We start from the raw sequence: 16,983 nt of genomic DNA, 5'->3' as shown, positions 1-16,983 counted from the left end.
TAAACGAGTTTGGGTTGAGATTTTTGACCCGCCAACCCGTTTATTTCATGGGTTGGGTTGGGTTACCTGTTTGGGTTCGTGCCCGCCAACCCGTATATATAAAAAAAATATATATATTTAACTATTAATGAAATCTGATTTTCTTCCGTATTCGTATAATCGTGTGGCTAGTTTTTTGCAGTGCGCTAATCAAAAAAGAAAACACACATACAACATATTCACGAGTCAAAAACGAAGAACGCATCCACTAGACCACCACTGGCCGATGGTTGTTCCTCATGCCCTCACCCTGTCACCCGCTCATCATCGATCCTCCGATCGCCTACTAGCCCACCTGTCATCGGCTCGTCGGCTACTCAACTCGCACTGTCGCACACCACCAACTGACGGGAGAAAAGTCAGAAAACACACAAACTGACCACTCTCGCTCACTCGTTCCTGTACTCTGCTCCAACCCTAAATCGACCCACCTCTGTCCACCGGTAAGTAACAATGCATCGACTACCATGTAGCTTTCAAAAGATCATATATTTAATTTTGCACATTGTTTCTATTTGAATCTCATCATAAAGAAGTCGGTGATGGTGGAATAAATGAGAATTCTAGCATGGATGAATTATCGAATTGGTTTTTGGATATTTTTGAACAATTGCACTTTGTATGAATGTTTTCATTTTTCAATTTTATTTAGATGTTTATGACTTTATGACTTTATGTTGAAAACCTCTTTTTTGATGTTAATGACTTTAATCACTTTATTACTTTATGCTGAAAAAACCATATTTTTTTTTAAATGTGTAGTTTATTTATTAAACGAGTTATACGGGTTGGGTTCGACCCACTAACCTGTGAACCCTTAAACCCATATACTTAAATGAGTTATATGGGTTGGGTTGAGTTGAAGTTTCCAACCGGCCAACCCGCCAACCAATATATTATATGGGTTGAGTTGAGTTTATATTTTCTGACTTGCCAACCCATGATCCGTCAACCCGAACCCAACCTGATTGTCAGGTCTACTAATAATTCATATAGTCAAACCTAGTCATATGCCACCCCAATATGAATCGTTGGGCCAAGATCAAACCTAAACAGAATTACTTGATTTAAAATGCGTATAACTCACTCATATGAAGTCAGAATTACTTGATTTTTTTTCAACATGTAATTCGGTGTTTGTAATTCATTTTAGACTGTACAAACGTATATTTTTGTTAGATATTGAATCATATACATGCCTCGAAAGAAAAAAATATTGATGTTGCGTTTTTTCTATTTCAATAATTTTTTTTTGAATTTGTCCCCTTTTATTAATTATGCATAACTTATTCATATGAAGTCGAAATTACTTAAATTTCTTTTCATCATGTAATTTGGTGTTTGTATTTCATTTTAGACCGTACACATATTTTGGTTAGATATTGAATCAGCTATAGACCCTGAAAGACAACATATCAATGTTGTGTATTTACTGTTTCAACATTTTTTTTTTTTTTGAAATATGTCCCGTTTTTAAAATGCGTATAACTCACTCATATGAAGTCGAAATTACTTAATTCTTTTTTAGCATGTAATTTAGTGTTTATACTTCAATTTAGAACGTAAAAAATGATGATTTGGTTAAATATTGAATCAACTATAAACTCTGGAAGATAAAAATAACCGAAAAACCGGGACCGGAACCGACGATCCGATTCCCGATTCTTCTAATATGGAAAAACCGGTTCCGGTTCCGAACAGGTCGGGTACTAAAGCTCATCCCCGGTCGTAGAGTTCACACACCCAAACTTTGCATATTTGCCCTTACCTTTCACACACCAAACTTCCCCATTCTCCGGGCATCATAACGTCACGATCTCCAGCGCTCCCTCGTATCCCCGCACACATCTCCTTCTCCGGCGCTCCCGATCGAACAAGGGCAACATCGCCACCGGCACCACTCGTATCGGGCAGCCTTTTCATCGCCGCCATCTACGGTTAGTTTCCTCTCCTGTCATCTCCTTTTCTCTGGTACTGATTCCCGCTTTCTGGTTGGTACAGACTACAGACACCTTTCTGATTAAGTGATTTAAAATCGCCATTTTGATCGACACGAAGCTTCTGTAATTCACCCTTCAATCTTCCCCAATGAGCACTGGTACACCCCTCTTTCTCTGTATGTATAATTCTATTTACACACATACACAGCCTCCTAGGGTTTCCTTTGGCCAAACTGCTTTCCATCAAGTAATTTACGAGTTGGCGGTGATAAAACCTCCCTAAGATTTAGGGTTTTGCCGATATCTTCTCAATAATACTTGTTCTTTCTGTCAATAAGTGAAATCAGAATCACTGCTTCTAGCGAAGCAGTTGCCATTGCCCTGCTGCACTTATGACCTAACTCGGATCAAGTTGGATGTGGTTTAATGCTATCGCTAATAACTCCATCGGTCAATTAATCAAAGTCCATTTTTCACTTTTGGCAATTTGCATATGCACCTACTAATTTTCAAATTACAAACGTGAAATTAATGTTCTTGTAGCAAATTTTGAGCAGTTAAAAGTGATTATTCTTACTACTTCTAGTATCTCTTAAGATCATGTAGATGAGACATTATTCATTTCTTTTCAGGAGGAGCATTTGGAGGGAACAGAGGAGCACGACCAGTTCCACCAGAGAAAGGAGTTTTTCCATTGGACCATATGCACTTATGTGACCTGGTACCTCTCCCTGATTTTTTTTTTTTTTGGTGAAAATTAGTTTCTTTCTCTTGTGTAATTTAGAAAATTGGAATTGCAGTCTTATGATTTTGACTGTTGGTTTGGTGTTAATTTGCTAAATTCAGGAGAAGAAAGAATATATAAGTTGTCTCAAAACATCAGGGCATAAATCCGAGATATGTAGACACCTTTCAAAGAAATACTTGGAATGCCGAATGGAAAAGTTAGTTTGTTACTTCCCTTAAGAAATTATATTTGCAAAAGACGAAGAAGTCATATTCTGTCATATGTCATGTCATGTCATAACTTTTTGTGTGGACCTAAATGAGTTTTCTAATTGTTGTGGTGGGAGGGCTTTTCAGGAATTTGATGGCAAGGCAAGACATGTCGGAACTTGGTTTTGGGAAGGAAGACATCTCAGAAGTGACTAAAGAGAAAAACGAAGATGGGAGGATAAAAAGTTGAATTTCTAAATGCCACAAAGAAATTAGGTCGACTCAAAAGCGCAAATATCTTGTCTATGATTCATAAGCGATCCTATATTAACCAAATTTGATTAGTAATAATGGTGGGAAGCTTCAATGAGTATCAAATTTTGAATATCCTTGCTCGAGTTTTCACTCAAGTTCTCTGCACGATGTACTTGTATGCTTTTTTCAATGAGGGTTAAATGTATGAGATAGCAACGTATTTTTATTGATTTGTTTATTATAATATATTTTTCTATTACAGTATTGTATTTTGAAAAATCTATCCGATTGTAACAATGTCATTCAAATACAAAGTTGATCATTTGAGATTTTAACACTTTAAATGGAGACTGTCCCGCCATTTAAAAAAAAAAAGTACAAAGTAATGCCAGATAAATATAATTGGTTCCACTAAGATTTGTTCGGTCCTTTATCTCATGCTTTCTGAATGTACTATTTATTATCATCTTCCACTAAATTTCAAATTTGTAAAGGGTTTGAAATATTTATAAAGATTTGAATTTAGATGCATTGAATTATAGACTGAAGTTTCAATCAAACTCAGTCTATTATGAGAAAATGGATAAATATCTAGAATAACATCAAAATTCTCTTATAGAATCGACTCTTCACTCATGTTTCTGACCAAATAAAGTTTGACCAGTCACTTTTTCTTGGGCGTTAGCTGTAATACTAAACCCACTACGTAGTATGTACAGGTACAACACCCCATTCCAATTTAACGAATTATTATCATCTTATGTCAAATCGAAATTGGTTAATTTTGTTTTTAGGTGATGTATTTGTCATAGATCTAGATAAAGGTATTAATGAAATTGTACATTTACATAAAGTAGGTCGCAATACCAAAATTGTGAGCAAACATCCGTGGTGATCTTTTACTTTTTTTTATAAAAGGTGTGGTTTTTGATTAATTTATTTAAAAATAGATTGATAAGAGTTATGTTTTAAACCTAACAAGTTAAACTAAATAAAATACGAAGAAAACAAAAGAGGAAATGGATTGAACGGCTTGGCTGTCACCTCAAAATGTATAATTACGCAACTTAAATTACTTTATTTAAAAACTAAACTATCATTATAATAATATAATGGTATAACCATGGTTTAATATATTAATTATTTACATAAAGAAAATCAGAATTGAAATTAAAATTTACCTGATTCTGATTAATAAGTCAAAAACTATGCAACATAACATTTAGACAAGTTGCTGGAATAGCTCAGTTGGTTAGAGCGTGTGGCTGTTAACCACAAGGTCGGAGGTTCAAGCCCTCCTTCTAGCGCGTTTCCTATTTTCTTTTTATACATAGCCTTTCATAAGTTTTTTTGGTAAGAAACCATGAACAATGTAAGAAATTGGTTTTATATAGCCGATATACATAGAATTATCCCCATAATGACAATATGTTAATTACTTTTCTATCATTTGGTCGATATATAAAATGTTTGAATGAATCCTTTTTCAAAAGATAGAAGCAAGTAAAATAAAATATATACCTGCATTTGGAAGAAGATAACAAAACCATTCAATACATTTATCCACTCATCTATTAGCATTTGATACAAAATATTCATAAATATGACTATGATCTTCAAATCATTATTCAAAAAATATTCATATACAAAACCATTTCATACATTTATGCACATTATGAGGGAGCGGAATAGACGCACAACAATGGTAGTAACCATCTTCATCAAACACAAACCTTTGAGAAAGATGAACTTCACGGATCAAATACCTCCCCCAATCCTCTGAACCATATTTCTCCATAACTCCTCGAGCATCAAATGAATCATACTGGTTTGTCATCTTAGTCCTAGTCAATATAGTTAATTCCCTTTATTCACAAAACATTAAAAACTATATAATCCAACAACCAAAAAGATAAATAAATGGAAGAACCTTTTCCTGTGTCTCACATTCATAACTGTCGCATGCAACTGCATCGAGTGAAAAAGAAACATTCATATATAATTTACCAGATTAAGTCATGTTCCCATTAAGTTTATTAAGTCAAAAAGGAACGACCTTCACCTACCTTTAATGTTTGTTTGACATCTTTTTCAAGAACAAGGCCACCTTTCGTGAAAGCTTCAGTGATGACTTCTAAGAAAGCTCAGGAAAAAAACACGAATAATTTTTATTGTTGCTTTATTTTCTTTTACTTCAAATAAAAAGAAAATAAATAAGAATGTAAATAAAATCTGGATACTGCAAGCCCGCAAAAGCCTATCTTCACCACCAACTACTTCAACAGGAGCATAAAGAACACGAGCTTTAGCAAAAGAACCTTTCATGCAATCCTGAAAGAAGAAAGTATGAATTAAGATTTAAGAGCATTGGCTCCATGTTCTTTATAAAAAATACAAAAATTCCAATCAACTATATGGGACTAGGGGTGTTTGGATGTGCTTTTCTTAAAATGATTATAGTGACTTGAAGAATCTGAACTGGATTAGATAATAGAAGTTGCTTAAAGTTATAGGGTAGTTAGGTAATCTAAGATCCTCCTAAATGTGGGACAATTTGAAGAGAAATGAAAGGCTTTATAACTTTTTAAAGGCTAAATGCAAGAAAGAGCAACATACCTTCATCTTTTATTTATAGTATCTTACTTTCATTTCTTTATATTACAAACACTAGTTGTGAGACCCGTATGTTATACGGGGTTAGTAAAACAAAAAATATACTCCCTCCGTCCCAATATTATTGTCCACAGATAAAAAACACACAGATTAAGAAAAACATTTATTTAAATTTGAAATTTTAGATTTGAAATTTAAAATTTAAAATTTGAATTTAAAAGGAAACATATTAAATACAATATATAAGTATTAATATTGTAATTTATTAACTATTATTAATTAAGGCAATTATTAATTGATGTGTAAATTTGATTTGTTAATTAAGAAAAGATAAAAAAATGATAAAATGACAAATGGAAAAACAAATGGAAAAACATTTATTCAAAAATACCAAAAAATAACATGTGTCCAAGTTAATGTAAGAGTGACAAGTGGCAAAAAAAACCTTCATTTATTAGAGAGGATTGTACTTTCATCTCTTTCAAAAAAAAAAAAAAAAAAAACATTGTACTTTCATTTTTTTCTTATTAAGACATTGTAATTTGAAATTACTGCCCACCAATATAACAGTCTACTTTCAATTTATTATTTTACATGGTAAGTGTATCGACATAAAATTGTCTGCTTTCTTTCTTTTTCTCTCCAACTCAATAACACATGAAAGTAGGTCCTGAGTTTAGCTGGGTTTTTTCAATTTTGGCCCCTAAAAGTTTTTTTTGCAGCTTTGGTTCATATTTTGAATTTGGTTAATGTTCCGCATAAAATGAATTGTTTTACAAAATTTTGATTATTTATTTTATATTTATATTTTTAAGAAATTAAATTGAGTTCAACTACAAAAGGATTCTTACTAGCCCCTTAAGTTTAATAGATACAGATCGGCCATCTAATGCATCCATTATTTCACCTGCAATGCCCTGTGTGATAACAAAATTATAAAACATTAATTTAACTCATCAAAAATAAATCACTCAGTCAACAAAGTTTAGCAATTGAATTTGACCTCAAATATCTTGACAGCAGCATCAACTCTCTCCTTGTTCCACAACTTCAACATGAGCACAGTTAAGTGAAATGTCTTTGGCTTAATAAAAATCGATTTATCTATTCCCAATTCTGTTTACACAAAAAAGAAATTAAGAAAATGAATGAACGGGAAACTATATTATAAGAATATTTCTGCTCACATACCGGATAATGAGGAAGTCTTTTGCTTTGAGGAGGAGGTAGAAGCTTTATTGGAAGAATTATCATGTAACCCTAATATTGAATTTTGAAAGTTGACAAGCTTATCAACCAATTGAGGATGTATAGCCAGTGGAAGTGATATGAAGTGTGAGTAGTCAAGAGCTGAGCTTTTGACACCCTGTTTGCTACCTACTTCAGCTCCACCATGGCGATCTTGACAGAGATGTAAAATTCATATATCTAACTTTAAGAAACTGATTATTCAAATCACAATAATCGCTTTGAAAAAATCTCATCCAAACAGAGGCATAAATCCTTACCACCATCGAAACTAGACTGCATAGACACGGGTTTCCGTACAGAAGCAATTGATTTCTGTTTTTGCCTCTCTGCAGAAGAGGTTTTATTGCTGCTTCCACCAACCATTTTATGGTTATTGTTCATAACACCACACGAGTAGCATCTCTGCCATTAAAAAGAATCATTAACATTCCCAACTTCAAATAAGCTCTTGACTTTTAAACTCAACGATGCAAACAGAAAATTGTTCTTTTTCGTAGTCATGTAGAAAAAATAAGTCGAAGTCTACCTGATTTGATGAACGAAAGCAGTATTCATAAACTAGTTACACGTAAGATACTTGCTAATGAGTCAATTAATATCCCTGTGGGAAGAATTGAAAGACCGGTGAACCTGAAAGTAGGGCACTGACTTGGATATGTGATACGGAATTGTGAAATTCAGAGCTCTGAAACAATAATTGAACTTGTAACCGTGAAGTCGATATATGCATAAACGTTTGATAAGATTGCTGAAAGAAGAAATTCTACTGGAATACACATTATCTATTTTAATTACTTTTATACATTTTTTAATTTCAATAATATTTTTAGATTTTTTCTAATCACCAAATATAATTTTGAATTATTTTATATATTTCAAAAAAATATCTTATCGATTTTTTTTACAATTTTGCAAACTTTAAAGAATAATTATAGTCTCACTAATTTTTATACATTTCAAAAAATAATTTATCAATTTTTTTACAACTTGCAAGTATCAAATAAAAATCTATCTGTTTATTAAAAACTTTACACATATATAATAAAGCAATCAATCATTTTATTTGTAATTTTTACATATTTCAAAAAAATAATTCATTAGCTTGCAATTTTTTAAAATTTTTATATCCTTCCTTATAAATACCAAATACAAGTAATCTACAAAGATTATTATAATTAAGTTATAAATTCTAATTGCTACTCCTTCACAATTAGGACTGTTCACTATTTGGATAAAACCGAATTCTCCAATTGGACTATTTGGTTTGGATAATCGGATCTTTGGATTGGTTTTCAACAAAACCGAATTATTATTTTGGATTTTAGATTGATTTTGGTTTATAAAATAAGAACCGAATAATCCAAAAAAACCGAATAAACATTTATTATTTATTTATTTATAATATATATTTATAGTTATTTATTAATTTTGTAATTTATTTTTTCAAATAGGTTCAAAACGTTTCACCTGATAAAAAAAAATTTAATATGCATTTTCTCTCAAAAGTTTTCTATCTGTAAAATATTTAACTATAATATATCTTTTTATTAGTTGTTTAAATTTCAAATCACAACTAAATAATTTGTTTTCGCTTCTTGTGTAAAGTTGAATAATATTATAATTCTATGTCGTTTTAAAATGTTTCGGTTTTTGAAAACCGAATTATAAAAACCGATCCAACCGAATTGTAATTGGATCGGATCGGATTTGATTTTGGTTTAGACTATTCGGATCCATGTTTTAAAACCGAAATCAATTTGGATTCACTTGATTGGATCGGATCAAACCAATCCATTAAAACGAACACGCCTATTCACAATCACCATTGTCGCTATTCCTTTTGTTTTCCACACAATTTACAACTTGCAAGTATCAAATAAAAATCTATCTGTTTATTAAAAACAACCATTTTCTCATGGACCTTGTACGAAAATGACATGCACAAATAAGTGTTTACCCAATTTTTTCAATGTCATTCTATGGGTTTCTATGGTTATTTTTATTATTTATACCTTTATTATTTTGATTCAAAAAGGGGCTTTTTAGCCAACTTTACAAGCATTATATCCACGAAAATACCAAAATTGACCTGAAAAATGAGATAAATTTGCAAATAATTTTGGTATGTTTACATGGGAAACATGTATTTTTGCAAACCATCTTGCAAAAACACGTTACATGGGTATTTATGAAAATACCATAAATGTGTTTTCTCACAAGCTATTCAATTGCTATTTTTGCAGACCACTTTTATCATTTGTTTGAAACGGCAAATCTACCAGCTAACCTACTCCTAAACTACTTTTATCAGTTGTTTGTATTACTACAGCATACTAAGATGACCATGATCTTTAATGGACAAGTAAATGCTTTGGTAACCATGGGTCATGTTTGTTTTACTGTAGCATACTTGGATTTATTCCCTTAACCACAATATATTGATTAATTAATTTTCTATCGATTTGGTCTATAACGTTTGAAAACAAAAACCTTTCATACATATTTATTCACCTATTAGCAACTCATACAAAATATTCAACAAAATGACCATGATCTTCAAATCATTAATCAAAAACAAATAACTAATCTACTTGCACATTCTGAGGGAGCAGAATAGAGGCACAACGATGGTAGTAGCCATCTTCATCAAACACAAACCTTTGTGAAAGATGAACTTCACGGATCAAATACTCCCCCCATTCCTCTGAACCATATTTCTCCATAACACCACGAGCATCAAATGAATCATACTTTTTTGTCGTCTTAGTCCTAATCAATAAATATAATTAATTCCCTTTATTCACTTTTATAAAGAAATAGCATAATAAAAACTATATAATCCAACAACCAAAAAGATAAATAAACAGAAGAACCTTTTCCTGTGTCTCGCATTCATAACCGTTGCATGCAACTGCGTTGAGTAAAAAAGAAACACTCATATAGTGTGTGTGTGTGTGTGTATATATATATATATATATATATATATATATATATATATAGCTTACCAGATTAAGTCTGTTCCGATTAAGTCGAAAAAAAAAAAGAAATGACCTTCACCTACCTTTAATGTTTGTTTGGCATCTTTTTCAAGAACAAGGCCACCTTCCGTGAAAGCTTCAGTGATGACTTCTAAGAAAGCTCAGGAAAAAACACGAATAATTTTCATTGTTGCTTTTTTTCTTTTACTTCAATTAAAAAGAAAATAAACAAAAATGCACATAAAATGTGGATACTGCAAGCCCGCAAAAGCCTATCTTCACCACCAATTACTTCAACAGGAGCATAAAGAACACGAGCTTTAGCAAGAGATCCTCTCATGCAATCCTGAAAGAAGAAAGTATAAATCAAGAACATTGGCTCCATGTTCTTTATAAAAGAAATAATAAATAAATTCCAATCAACTATAGCGACTTAAAGAATCTGAATTAGATTAGATAATATAAGTTGTTTAAAGTTACAGAAGTAGTTATGTAATCTTAGATCCTCCTAAATGTGGGACAATTTGGGAATACTGAATATTGCTTTGTATTTGGATGACATTGCTATGATTGGGTAGATTTTTCAAAGTACAATCTTGAAATAGGAAGAAATGAAAGTAGGATGCTATAATAAACAAATATATAAGAGTACATTGCTATTTCTTGCACTTACTGACGAAATTATCCCTAATCTATTTTACATGGTAAGGGTATCGACATAAAATTGTCAGCTTTCTTTTTTTTCTCCAACTCAATATGAAAGTAGGTCCCTGAGTTTAGCTATTTTTTCAATTTTGGTACTTATTTTGAGGTATCTCAACGATCTGGTTTATGTTCAAGTAAAATAAATTGTTTTACAAAATTTTGATAAATTATTATATATTTATATTATTAATAAATTAAACTGGGCTATGAATCTAATATATCAACTTAAAAAGGATTCTTACTAGCCCATTAAGTTTAATAGATACAGCTCGGCCATCTAATGCATCCGTTATTTCACCTGCAATGCCCTGTGTCATAAAAAAATTATAAAACATTTAATTCATCTCAAATATATAATCAGTCAACAAAGTTTAGCAATTAAATTTGACCTCAAATATCTTGACAGCAGCATCAACTCTCTCCTTGTTCCACAACTTCAACATGAGCACAGTTAAGTGAAATGTCTTTGGCTTGATAAAAATCGATTTATCTATTCCTAATTCTGTTTACACCAAAAAAAAAAAGAAATTAATAAAATGAACAAAACGGAAAATTACATTATAAGGATAATTCTGCTCACATACCGGATAATGTGGAAGTCTTTGGCTTTGAGCCTGAGGTGGATGTAGCAGAGGATTTTGGGGGATAACTTACAAGGGGTATTTTAGTAACATCCACTTTCACATTTCCACTGTCTTCTTGAGCTTTAAGTGTGAGAGTAGATTCACCTAATTTTTTGTCCCCGTTTTCTTCTTCTGATGTATCTTCATTGGAAGAATTATCATGTAACCCTAATATTGAATTTTGAAAGTTGACAAGCTTATCAACCAATTGAGGATGTATAGCCAGTGGAAGTGATATGAAGTGTGAGTAGTCAAGAGCTGAGCTTTTGACAGTCTGTAAATTCCCACATGGCCACATCAGCATCTTATGTAAAATGGAAGCTAAGAAAGATTTTCACTTAAGCAAGATAAAAAGCAACTGACCTCGTCAATTATGAGTTGTATTCTTTCTGAAGCTCTAGTTACACTATCAGGAGAAGTGCCTTCGATGACTGAAAATTTGTAAATAGTTCTTCAAAATAAGATGGGAATATAAATTTCTATATATGTAATGAGTGCAAAGTGTACACAATCTGTTTTATATAAAAATGGCCAGATTCAAGAAACATACTTATTGATTCTTCCTTTCTTGATGATGGAAATATTATTTTAACCCCCATCTCTTCTTCAATTTTTGATTGCACATAACCCCTGTGGAGGATTATGAAGAAAGTATTATATTTAGTGGAAACATATGTAAATGACTAGAATATAATAAGTGGAAATGCCAGAAGTACCCTTTTCCTTTGATGAACCGAAACAAGGAAGACCCTACCTACATGATAAAGAAACCAAATGAGGAAAGTATACGAATTACAAGGAAAACTAAGTGTAAGTTCACAATTCAAAAGAAAAAAAAAAAAAAAAAAGACAACTAAAGCTTTACCTCTAAAGAGATTGAATGTTTATCTGTAGAAGACACTGACCCTTTGAATGCATTGTCTTCCTCTTTATCAGGTAATATTGCAGGACCAATTTGTGGTTCAGCCAGTTTACTACCTACTTCAGCTCCACCATGGCGATCTTGACATAGATGCAAAATTCATATATCTAACGTTAATAAACTGATTACGATTGTGATTATTCACATCACAATAATCGCTTTGAAAAAAGCTCATCCAAACAGAAGAATAAATACTCACCATCAGCTGAACAAGACTGCATAGACACGGGTCTCCATACAGAAGCAATCGATTTATGTTTTTTCTTCTCTGCAGATGTTTTATTACTGCTTCCACCAATCATTTTATAGTTATTGTTCATACCACCACACGAGTAGCATTTCTGTGATGCCATTAAAAAGAATCGTTAGCATTCCCTACTTCAAATAAGCTCTTAATTTTTAAACTCCACGTTACAAACAGAAATCTGTTCCTTTTCGTAGCAAATTCGATATTAAATTCAGCTAGTTCTAAAGTCTACCTGATTTCAAGAACGAAAACAGTATTCATAAACTAGTTAAACGTAAGATACTCGCTAACGAGTGAATTAAGAACAATAATTTATCGGTTTAACCTATCCCTGTGGAAAGAATTCGAAAGACCGCTGAACCTGAAAGTAGGGAGCTGACTTGGATATATGATATGGGATTGTGAAATTCAGAGCACGTTCTACTCTGAAACAATAATTGAACTTGTAACAGTGGAGTCGATATATGCATAAAGTAATGATATGATCAATGAAAGAAGAAATTGTACCGGAATAGAGCTAACATCGATGTTTCCCCGCCGCCGCCACCGTCTTATTAGAGTTGGGAAACGACTCGCTTATATCTTTTCACTTATTTTTATTTTAAAAAATACAAAACATAATAAAAATACGAGGGAAATTAAGTAATCTAACCCTTTACAATGTGTATCATTTATTTATTTATTTTTTATTTTAAATTAATCATATTTTCCGGAACGTTCCGAAGTATGATTTCATTCTAAAAAATTTGTTTTTTTTTAAGGTTAGATTACTCAATTTCCCTTTATATAATGTATATTTCATTCGAGACCTTTATTAAATATATTTTGTTTTTTTTAGAGGTTTTGTTTTTTTTAGAAGTTTTGTTTATATATTAAATAAAATACAATTGATAATCTTAAAATCAACAAAAACCAAATAAATTTATAAACTAAAGGGATTTGTTTCAAGTAACATTACAATGTACAAATCATCGTATTCCTTATACTCCAAAATATTTTTGTGTCGTTTACGATATGACATAGCTCATGTAGCTTGGACCGTCTATAGAATACGACTTCCCGGTGATTAACGATTTTAGGAACCAACACAAAACACCTCACAACCCCATCTACCATCAATATGTTGTGGTACTTGTGGCGTCTGTTCGAGGGTCATGTTGAAACTCTCAAGTGAGAATGTTGAAACTCTCAAGTGGGATTGAATCACTTTCTTCGGTACCCCAGTATTTTATACCCACTAGCAGCATAAGGATTCAGGCTCGCATACTGATAAACTAATCATGGGTTTCTGAAAAATAGTCGCTCTTCCAATGACTATCGTATGTTATCATTTGGAAAGTCTTCAAATTCAAAACGCCCAAAAACCAGTGAGCTGTTGGTATATTGATTGGGATGTAAATCTACAAAAAAAGGTTATAAATAATTAAACATCAAATAACATTTTAGTACGTACATATTTAGGTAATGTAATCGAAACATAATTATAGTATATCACAGTCTGCCCAAGTTGGGTAAACGGATCCGTCAGCCATGTCACTCCAGTCAAATGTATCAGTGTTGAAAGTTGTCGGTATAACCGGCCACCGAGCGTCATCCTGTCTACGCTCTACCAACAATGAGAACCCTAAGGAGAGAGGCTAAGGAGAGAGGCTATATAACTTTGAATTGCAAAACAAGAACCCTAAGGAGAGAGGCTATTTTCGAAATTAACCAACTAGGGTTTTAGAGTTACATACCTTTCAATTGTTATAGCAAACAGTTGGTAATCCTTTGATCTTGATCTTCTTGGAATCCTAGCACCACAATTGTAATGTCTCTAATGGAATCACACTCAAGAGCTAGCAAAAAGGAAACTTGTGAAGAGAAAGGTTAGGGTATGCAAAAATCGGCCTAGGGTTTCTTCAAGAGAAGGAGTGCCAATTTTGGGAGCTAGGAGGCTCCTTATATAACTGAGGGATCTAGGGTTTAGGGAAAACCCTAATGTTCCTTTGCTTGGGGCCTAAGCTTATCTAAAGGCCTTATCCAAGCCCCTTGGACGAAATCATTAGGTTTTCCCCTATAGATTTCGTCCACCCCCTTCCAAGGAGGTTCTGGAACCTTCCACTCAACTATTAGATAATTGCAAACTAGTCCCTGCACTTTATAATTAACACAATTAACCCTAAAATTAATTCTAATTAATTTCTGGCTAACTATTAATTAAATATTATGATTTCTAATTAATATGTTAACCTTTTAACATATTAATAAATCATTTATATTAATTTATTAATCTTATAATAAATCAATATCTCTCCTTTCATAATTTCCTTGTCCAGTTGTTAGGTTTGAGGGCAACCCAAAAGGACTGTGCTGCTATCAATTCAAGTACATACCAATTATAGTTATGGGCTTAGACACCTAATCCAACAGTCTCCCACTTGGATAAGTCTATAACTATAATTGCTAGTATGACTTCTAAATTTGACCAGCAAATTGTAGCTTCCAAAAGCCGCTGCTAAACTCTGACCCAGTCAGTTACATGTCCTAAGATAAGTGATCATATAATCCTTCGTTCTGCAAGATATCCCCAGACATAAGACATGGAATGTAATCAATCTCTTTGTCCAGAATCTATGTTTCCCGATTTCTGATTTGTGATGATATAGGACTTCTAATTGAACACATCAATTTAGTCCTGGCTGGGCCCAGGACATAAGTCAACACCAAATCATCGAGGGGCCCACAAATATCGCTTTTCCGGTTAGGGAAAAAGGAACGAATAAACGTTGACTCATATGCTTGTATCTTTTACTTATCAAACTATACATGACAATATGTTTTATAACACCAAGTTACTGATGCGTTTTCGTATCACCAATGTATAACCCACTTCGCAAATTACAACTCATATATCTTCGTTTCAAGATTATAAGATATTATCGTCTCAGTATTACTCATGATGAATTCCATGAAATAATACTCTGAGCGAGGGTTTATCCAATACTCAAATCTCAATTTCTGAGTACTCCTGAATCATTGCAGCAATTATATTGCTATGTCTATCCTTAGACAATCTACAATCTAATTCATGACAGTCTTAACTCACTACTTACTTCCAAAAGTACGAGCGACTGTGGAGTTTGAATAATCATATTATTCAGGAATACATGCAAAATATGAAACACAATAATAAACAATTGACAAAAGGCAGTAACCAAACTCATAAATAATACTTTATTATTTAATCACCAAAAGTCAATTACATTTACTTTGTTACAAGTTTCAGAACAAAACTAATCTAACTACTAAAACTAATATCATCTCTCATTCCAATGCTCCGAGCATGCTGAATATGCTTCACCCTACTCAGACCCTTTGTGAGGGGGTCTGTTGGGTTGTCTTCAGATGATACCCTCTTTACAACAAGATGGACTTCTTCTCCTCTATGTCTTATGAAATGGTACTTTCTATCGATATGTCTGGTTTTACCATGATCTTTGGGTTCCTTTGTTAAGGAAACCGCTCCTTCATTATCGCAGAACAGTTCCATAGGTTCCTGGATGGTTGGAACAACTCCGAGATCTCCGATGAAGTTCCTCAACCAAGCTGCTTCTTTCGACGCTTCACTCGCTGCTATGTACTCTGATTCACAAGTAGAATCAGCCACCGTATCTTGCTTGGAACTTTTCCAAGTAACTGCTCCTCCATTCAGTAAAAATACCCAACCTGATTGAGAACGGAAGTTATCTCTATTCGTTTGAAAGTTGGCATCACTGTAACCATCTATTCTCAAAGTATCTTTGCCACCAAGTACAAGGACCCCGTCCTTTGTCCTTCGCAAATACTTGAGTATATTCTTAACCGTTATCCAATGAGCTCTACCCGGGTTTCCCTGATAGCGACTGACCATACTCAAAGCAAATGCCACATCAGGGCGAGTACATGTCATAGCGTACATGATCGATCCGACAACGGAAGCATAAGGTACACGACTCATGTCAGCTATTTCCTCATCTGTACTCGGGCATTGAGTCTTACTCAATTTGGTATTGCTCTGGATAGGTAGCTCTCCCTTCTTGGAATTTTCCATACTAAACCTCTTTAGTACCTTATCCAAGTATGTGCTCTGACTAAGTCCAATTAGTCTCTTCTTTCTATCTCTCAATATTCTAATCCCAAGAATATAGGCAGTTTCTCCAAGGTCTTTCATGGCAAAACACTTTCCAAGCCAAGACTTAACATCTTTCAAGGTTGGAACATCGTTACCAATGAGTAATATGTCATCGACATATAATACCAGAAAAGTTACTATACTCCCACTAGCCTTGATATACACACAAAACTCATCTTCACTTCTAGAGAAACCAAACTCTTTGACTTTCTCATGGAAGCAAAGATTCCAGCTGCGAGATGCTTGTTTCAATCCATAAATGGATTTCTCAAGCTTGCACACTCTATTGTGAAACTTTGCATCAACAAAACCCTCTGGCTG

The 16,983-nt window shown here is 33.0% G+C and overlaps 3 protein-coding genes and 1 non-coding gene across 10 annotated transcripts; 2 read left to right on the top strand and 2 right to left on the bottom strand.

Annotated features, from left to right (window-relative positions):
• Positions 1–1,785: 1,785 nt before the first annotated feature.
• LOC145144100 (uncharacterized) lies at positions 1,786–3,434 on the top strand. Of its 2 annotated transcripts, none has more exons than XM_079074846.1 (5): positions 1,786–1,976; positions 2,041–2,137; positions 2,612–2,700; positions 2,826–2,923; positions 3,063–3,434. In XM_079074846.1, the coding sequence occupies exons 2-5, from the start codon at positions 2,128–2,130 to the stop codon at positions 3,163–3,165; spliced, it is 300 nt and encodes a 99-aa protein (XP_078930972.1). In that variant the 5' UTR covers positions 1,786–1,976; positions 2,041–2,127; the 3' UTR covers positions 3,166–3,434. The 2 variants fall into 2 exon arrangements, with proteins under 2 accessions (XP_078930972.1, XP_078930973.1); XM_079074847.1 differs by having other exon boundaries at positions 1,786–1,980.
• Positions 3,435–4,403: 969 nt separating this feature from the next.
• Positions 4,404–4,477, top strand: TRNAN-GUU (transfer RNA asparagine (anticodon GUU)). Its single transcript has one exon. It is a non-coding gene; the product is annotated as a tRNA-Asn (tRNA).
• A 231-nt stretch (positions 4,478–4,708) lies between these two features.
• On the bottom strand, positions 4,709–7,790 carry LOC145144083 (uncharacterized). Its single transcript, XM_079074845.1, has 9 exons — positions 7,665–7,790; positions 7,292–7,436; positions 6,975–7,184; positions 6,787–6,899; positions 6,635–6,700; positions 5,411–5,501; positions 5,237–5,304; positions 5,101–5,138; positions 4,709–5,014 (listed from the first exon to the last, which is right to left on the bottom strand). Exons 2-9 carry the CDS (start codon positions 7,413–7,415, stop codon positions 4,810–4,812), a joined length of 915 nt encoding a protein of 304 aa, XP_078930971.1. The 5' UTR covers positions 7,416–7,436; positions 7,665–7,790; the 3' UTR covers positions 4,709–4,809.
• A 1,719-nt stretch (positions 7,791–9,509) lies between these two features.
• On the bottom strand, positions 9,510–13,129 carry LOC145144017 (uncharacterized). 6 transcript variants are annotated; one of them, XM_079074839.1, is made up of 14 exons: positions 13,017–13,129; positions 12,871–12,934; positions 12,462–12,603; positions 12,206–12,342; positions 12,057–12,094; positions 11,891–11,970; positions 11,704–11,771; positions 11,302–11,614; positions 11,107–11,219; positions 10,960–11,025; positions 10,268–10,358; positions 10,096–10,163; positions 9,908–9,945; positions 9,510–9,803 (listed from the first exon to the last, which is right to left on the bottom strand). In XM_079074839.1, the coding sequence occupies exons 1-14, from the start codon at positions 13,031–13,033 to the stop codon at positions 9,617–9,619; spliced, it is 1,422 nt and encodes a 473-aa protein (XP_078930965.1). In that variant the 5' UTR covers positions 13,034–13,129; the 3' UTR covers positions 9,510–9,616. The 6 variants fall into 6 exon arrangements, with proteins under 6 accessions (XP_078930965.1, XP_078930966.1, XP_078930967.1 ...); XM_079074840.1 differs by having other exon boundaries at positions 12,871–12,929; positions 13,017–13,101; XM_079074841.1 differs by having other exon boundaries at positions 12,835–12,929; positions 13,017–13,097.
• Positions 13,130–16,983: the final 3,854 nt, after the last annotated feature.

This window comes from Lactuca virosa, chromosome 1, assembly GCF_052849685.1.
Source record: "Lactuca virosa cultivar CGN04683 chromosome 1, Lactuca_virosa_CGN04683_v6, whole genome shotgun sequence".
In the NCBI taxonomy this organism is placed as follows: domain Eukaryota; kingdom Viridiplantae; phylum Streptophyta; class Magnoliopsida; order Asterales; family Asteraceae; genus Lactuca; species Lactuca virosa.
Note: the sequence above shows the minus strand (reverse complement) of the source record. Positions and strands in the feature narration are given on the sequence as shown.

Coding starts and splice junctions, on each gene's coding strand:
- LOC145144100 (XM_079074846.1), top strand. Junction 2,701..2,825: donor ATATGCACTTATGTGACCTG/GTACCTCTCCCT, acceptor TGCTAAATTCAG/GAGAAGAAAGAATATATAAG. Junction 2,924..3,062: donor TTGGAATGCCGAATGGAAAA/GTTAGTTTGTTA, acceptor AGGGCTTTTCAG/GAATTTGATGGCAAGGCAAG.
- LOC145144083 (XM_079074845.1), bottom strand. CDS start 7,415: ATGAACAATAACCATAAAATGGTTGGTGGAAGCAGCAATAAAACCTCT. Junction 6,900..6,974: donor AAAGACTTCCTCATTATCCG/GTATGTGAGCAG, acceptor TTGTGTAAACAG/AATTGGGAATAGATAAATCG. Junction 5,015..5,100: donor AATGTGAGACACAGGAAAAG/GTTCTTCCATTT, acceptor TATATTGACTAG/GACTAAGATGACAAACCAGT.
- LOC145144017 (XM_079074839.1), bottom strand. Junction 12,604..12,870: donor AGTCAGCTCCCTACTTTCAG/GTTCAGCGGTCT, acceptor ATGGCATCACAG/AAATGCTACTCGTGTGGTGG. Junction 11,220..11,301: donor AAAGACTTCCACATTATCCG/GTATGTGAGCAG, acceptor TGGTGTAAACAG/AATTAGGAATAGATAAATCG.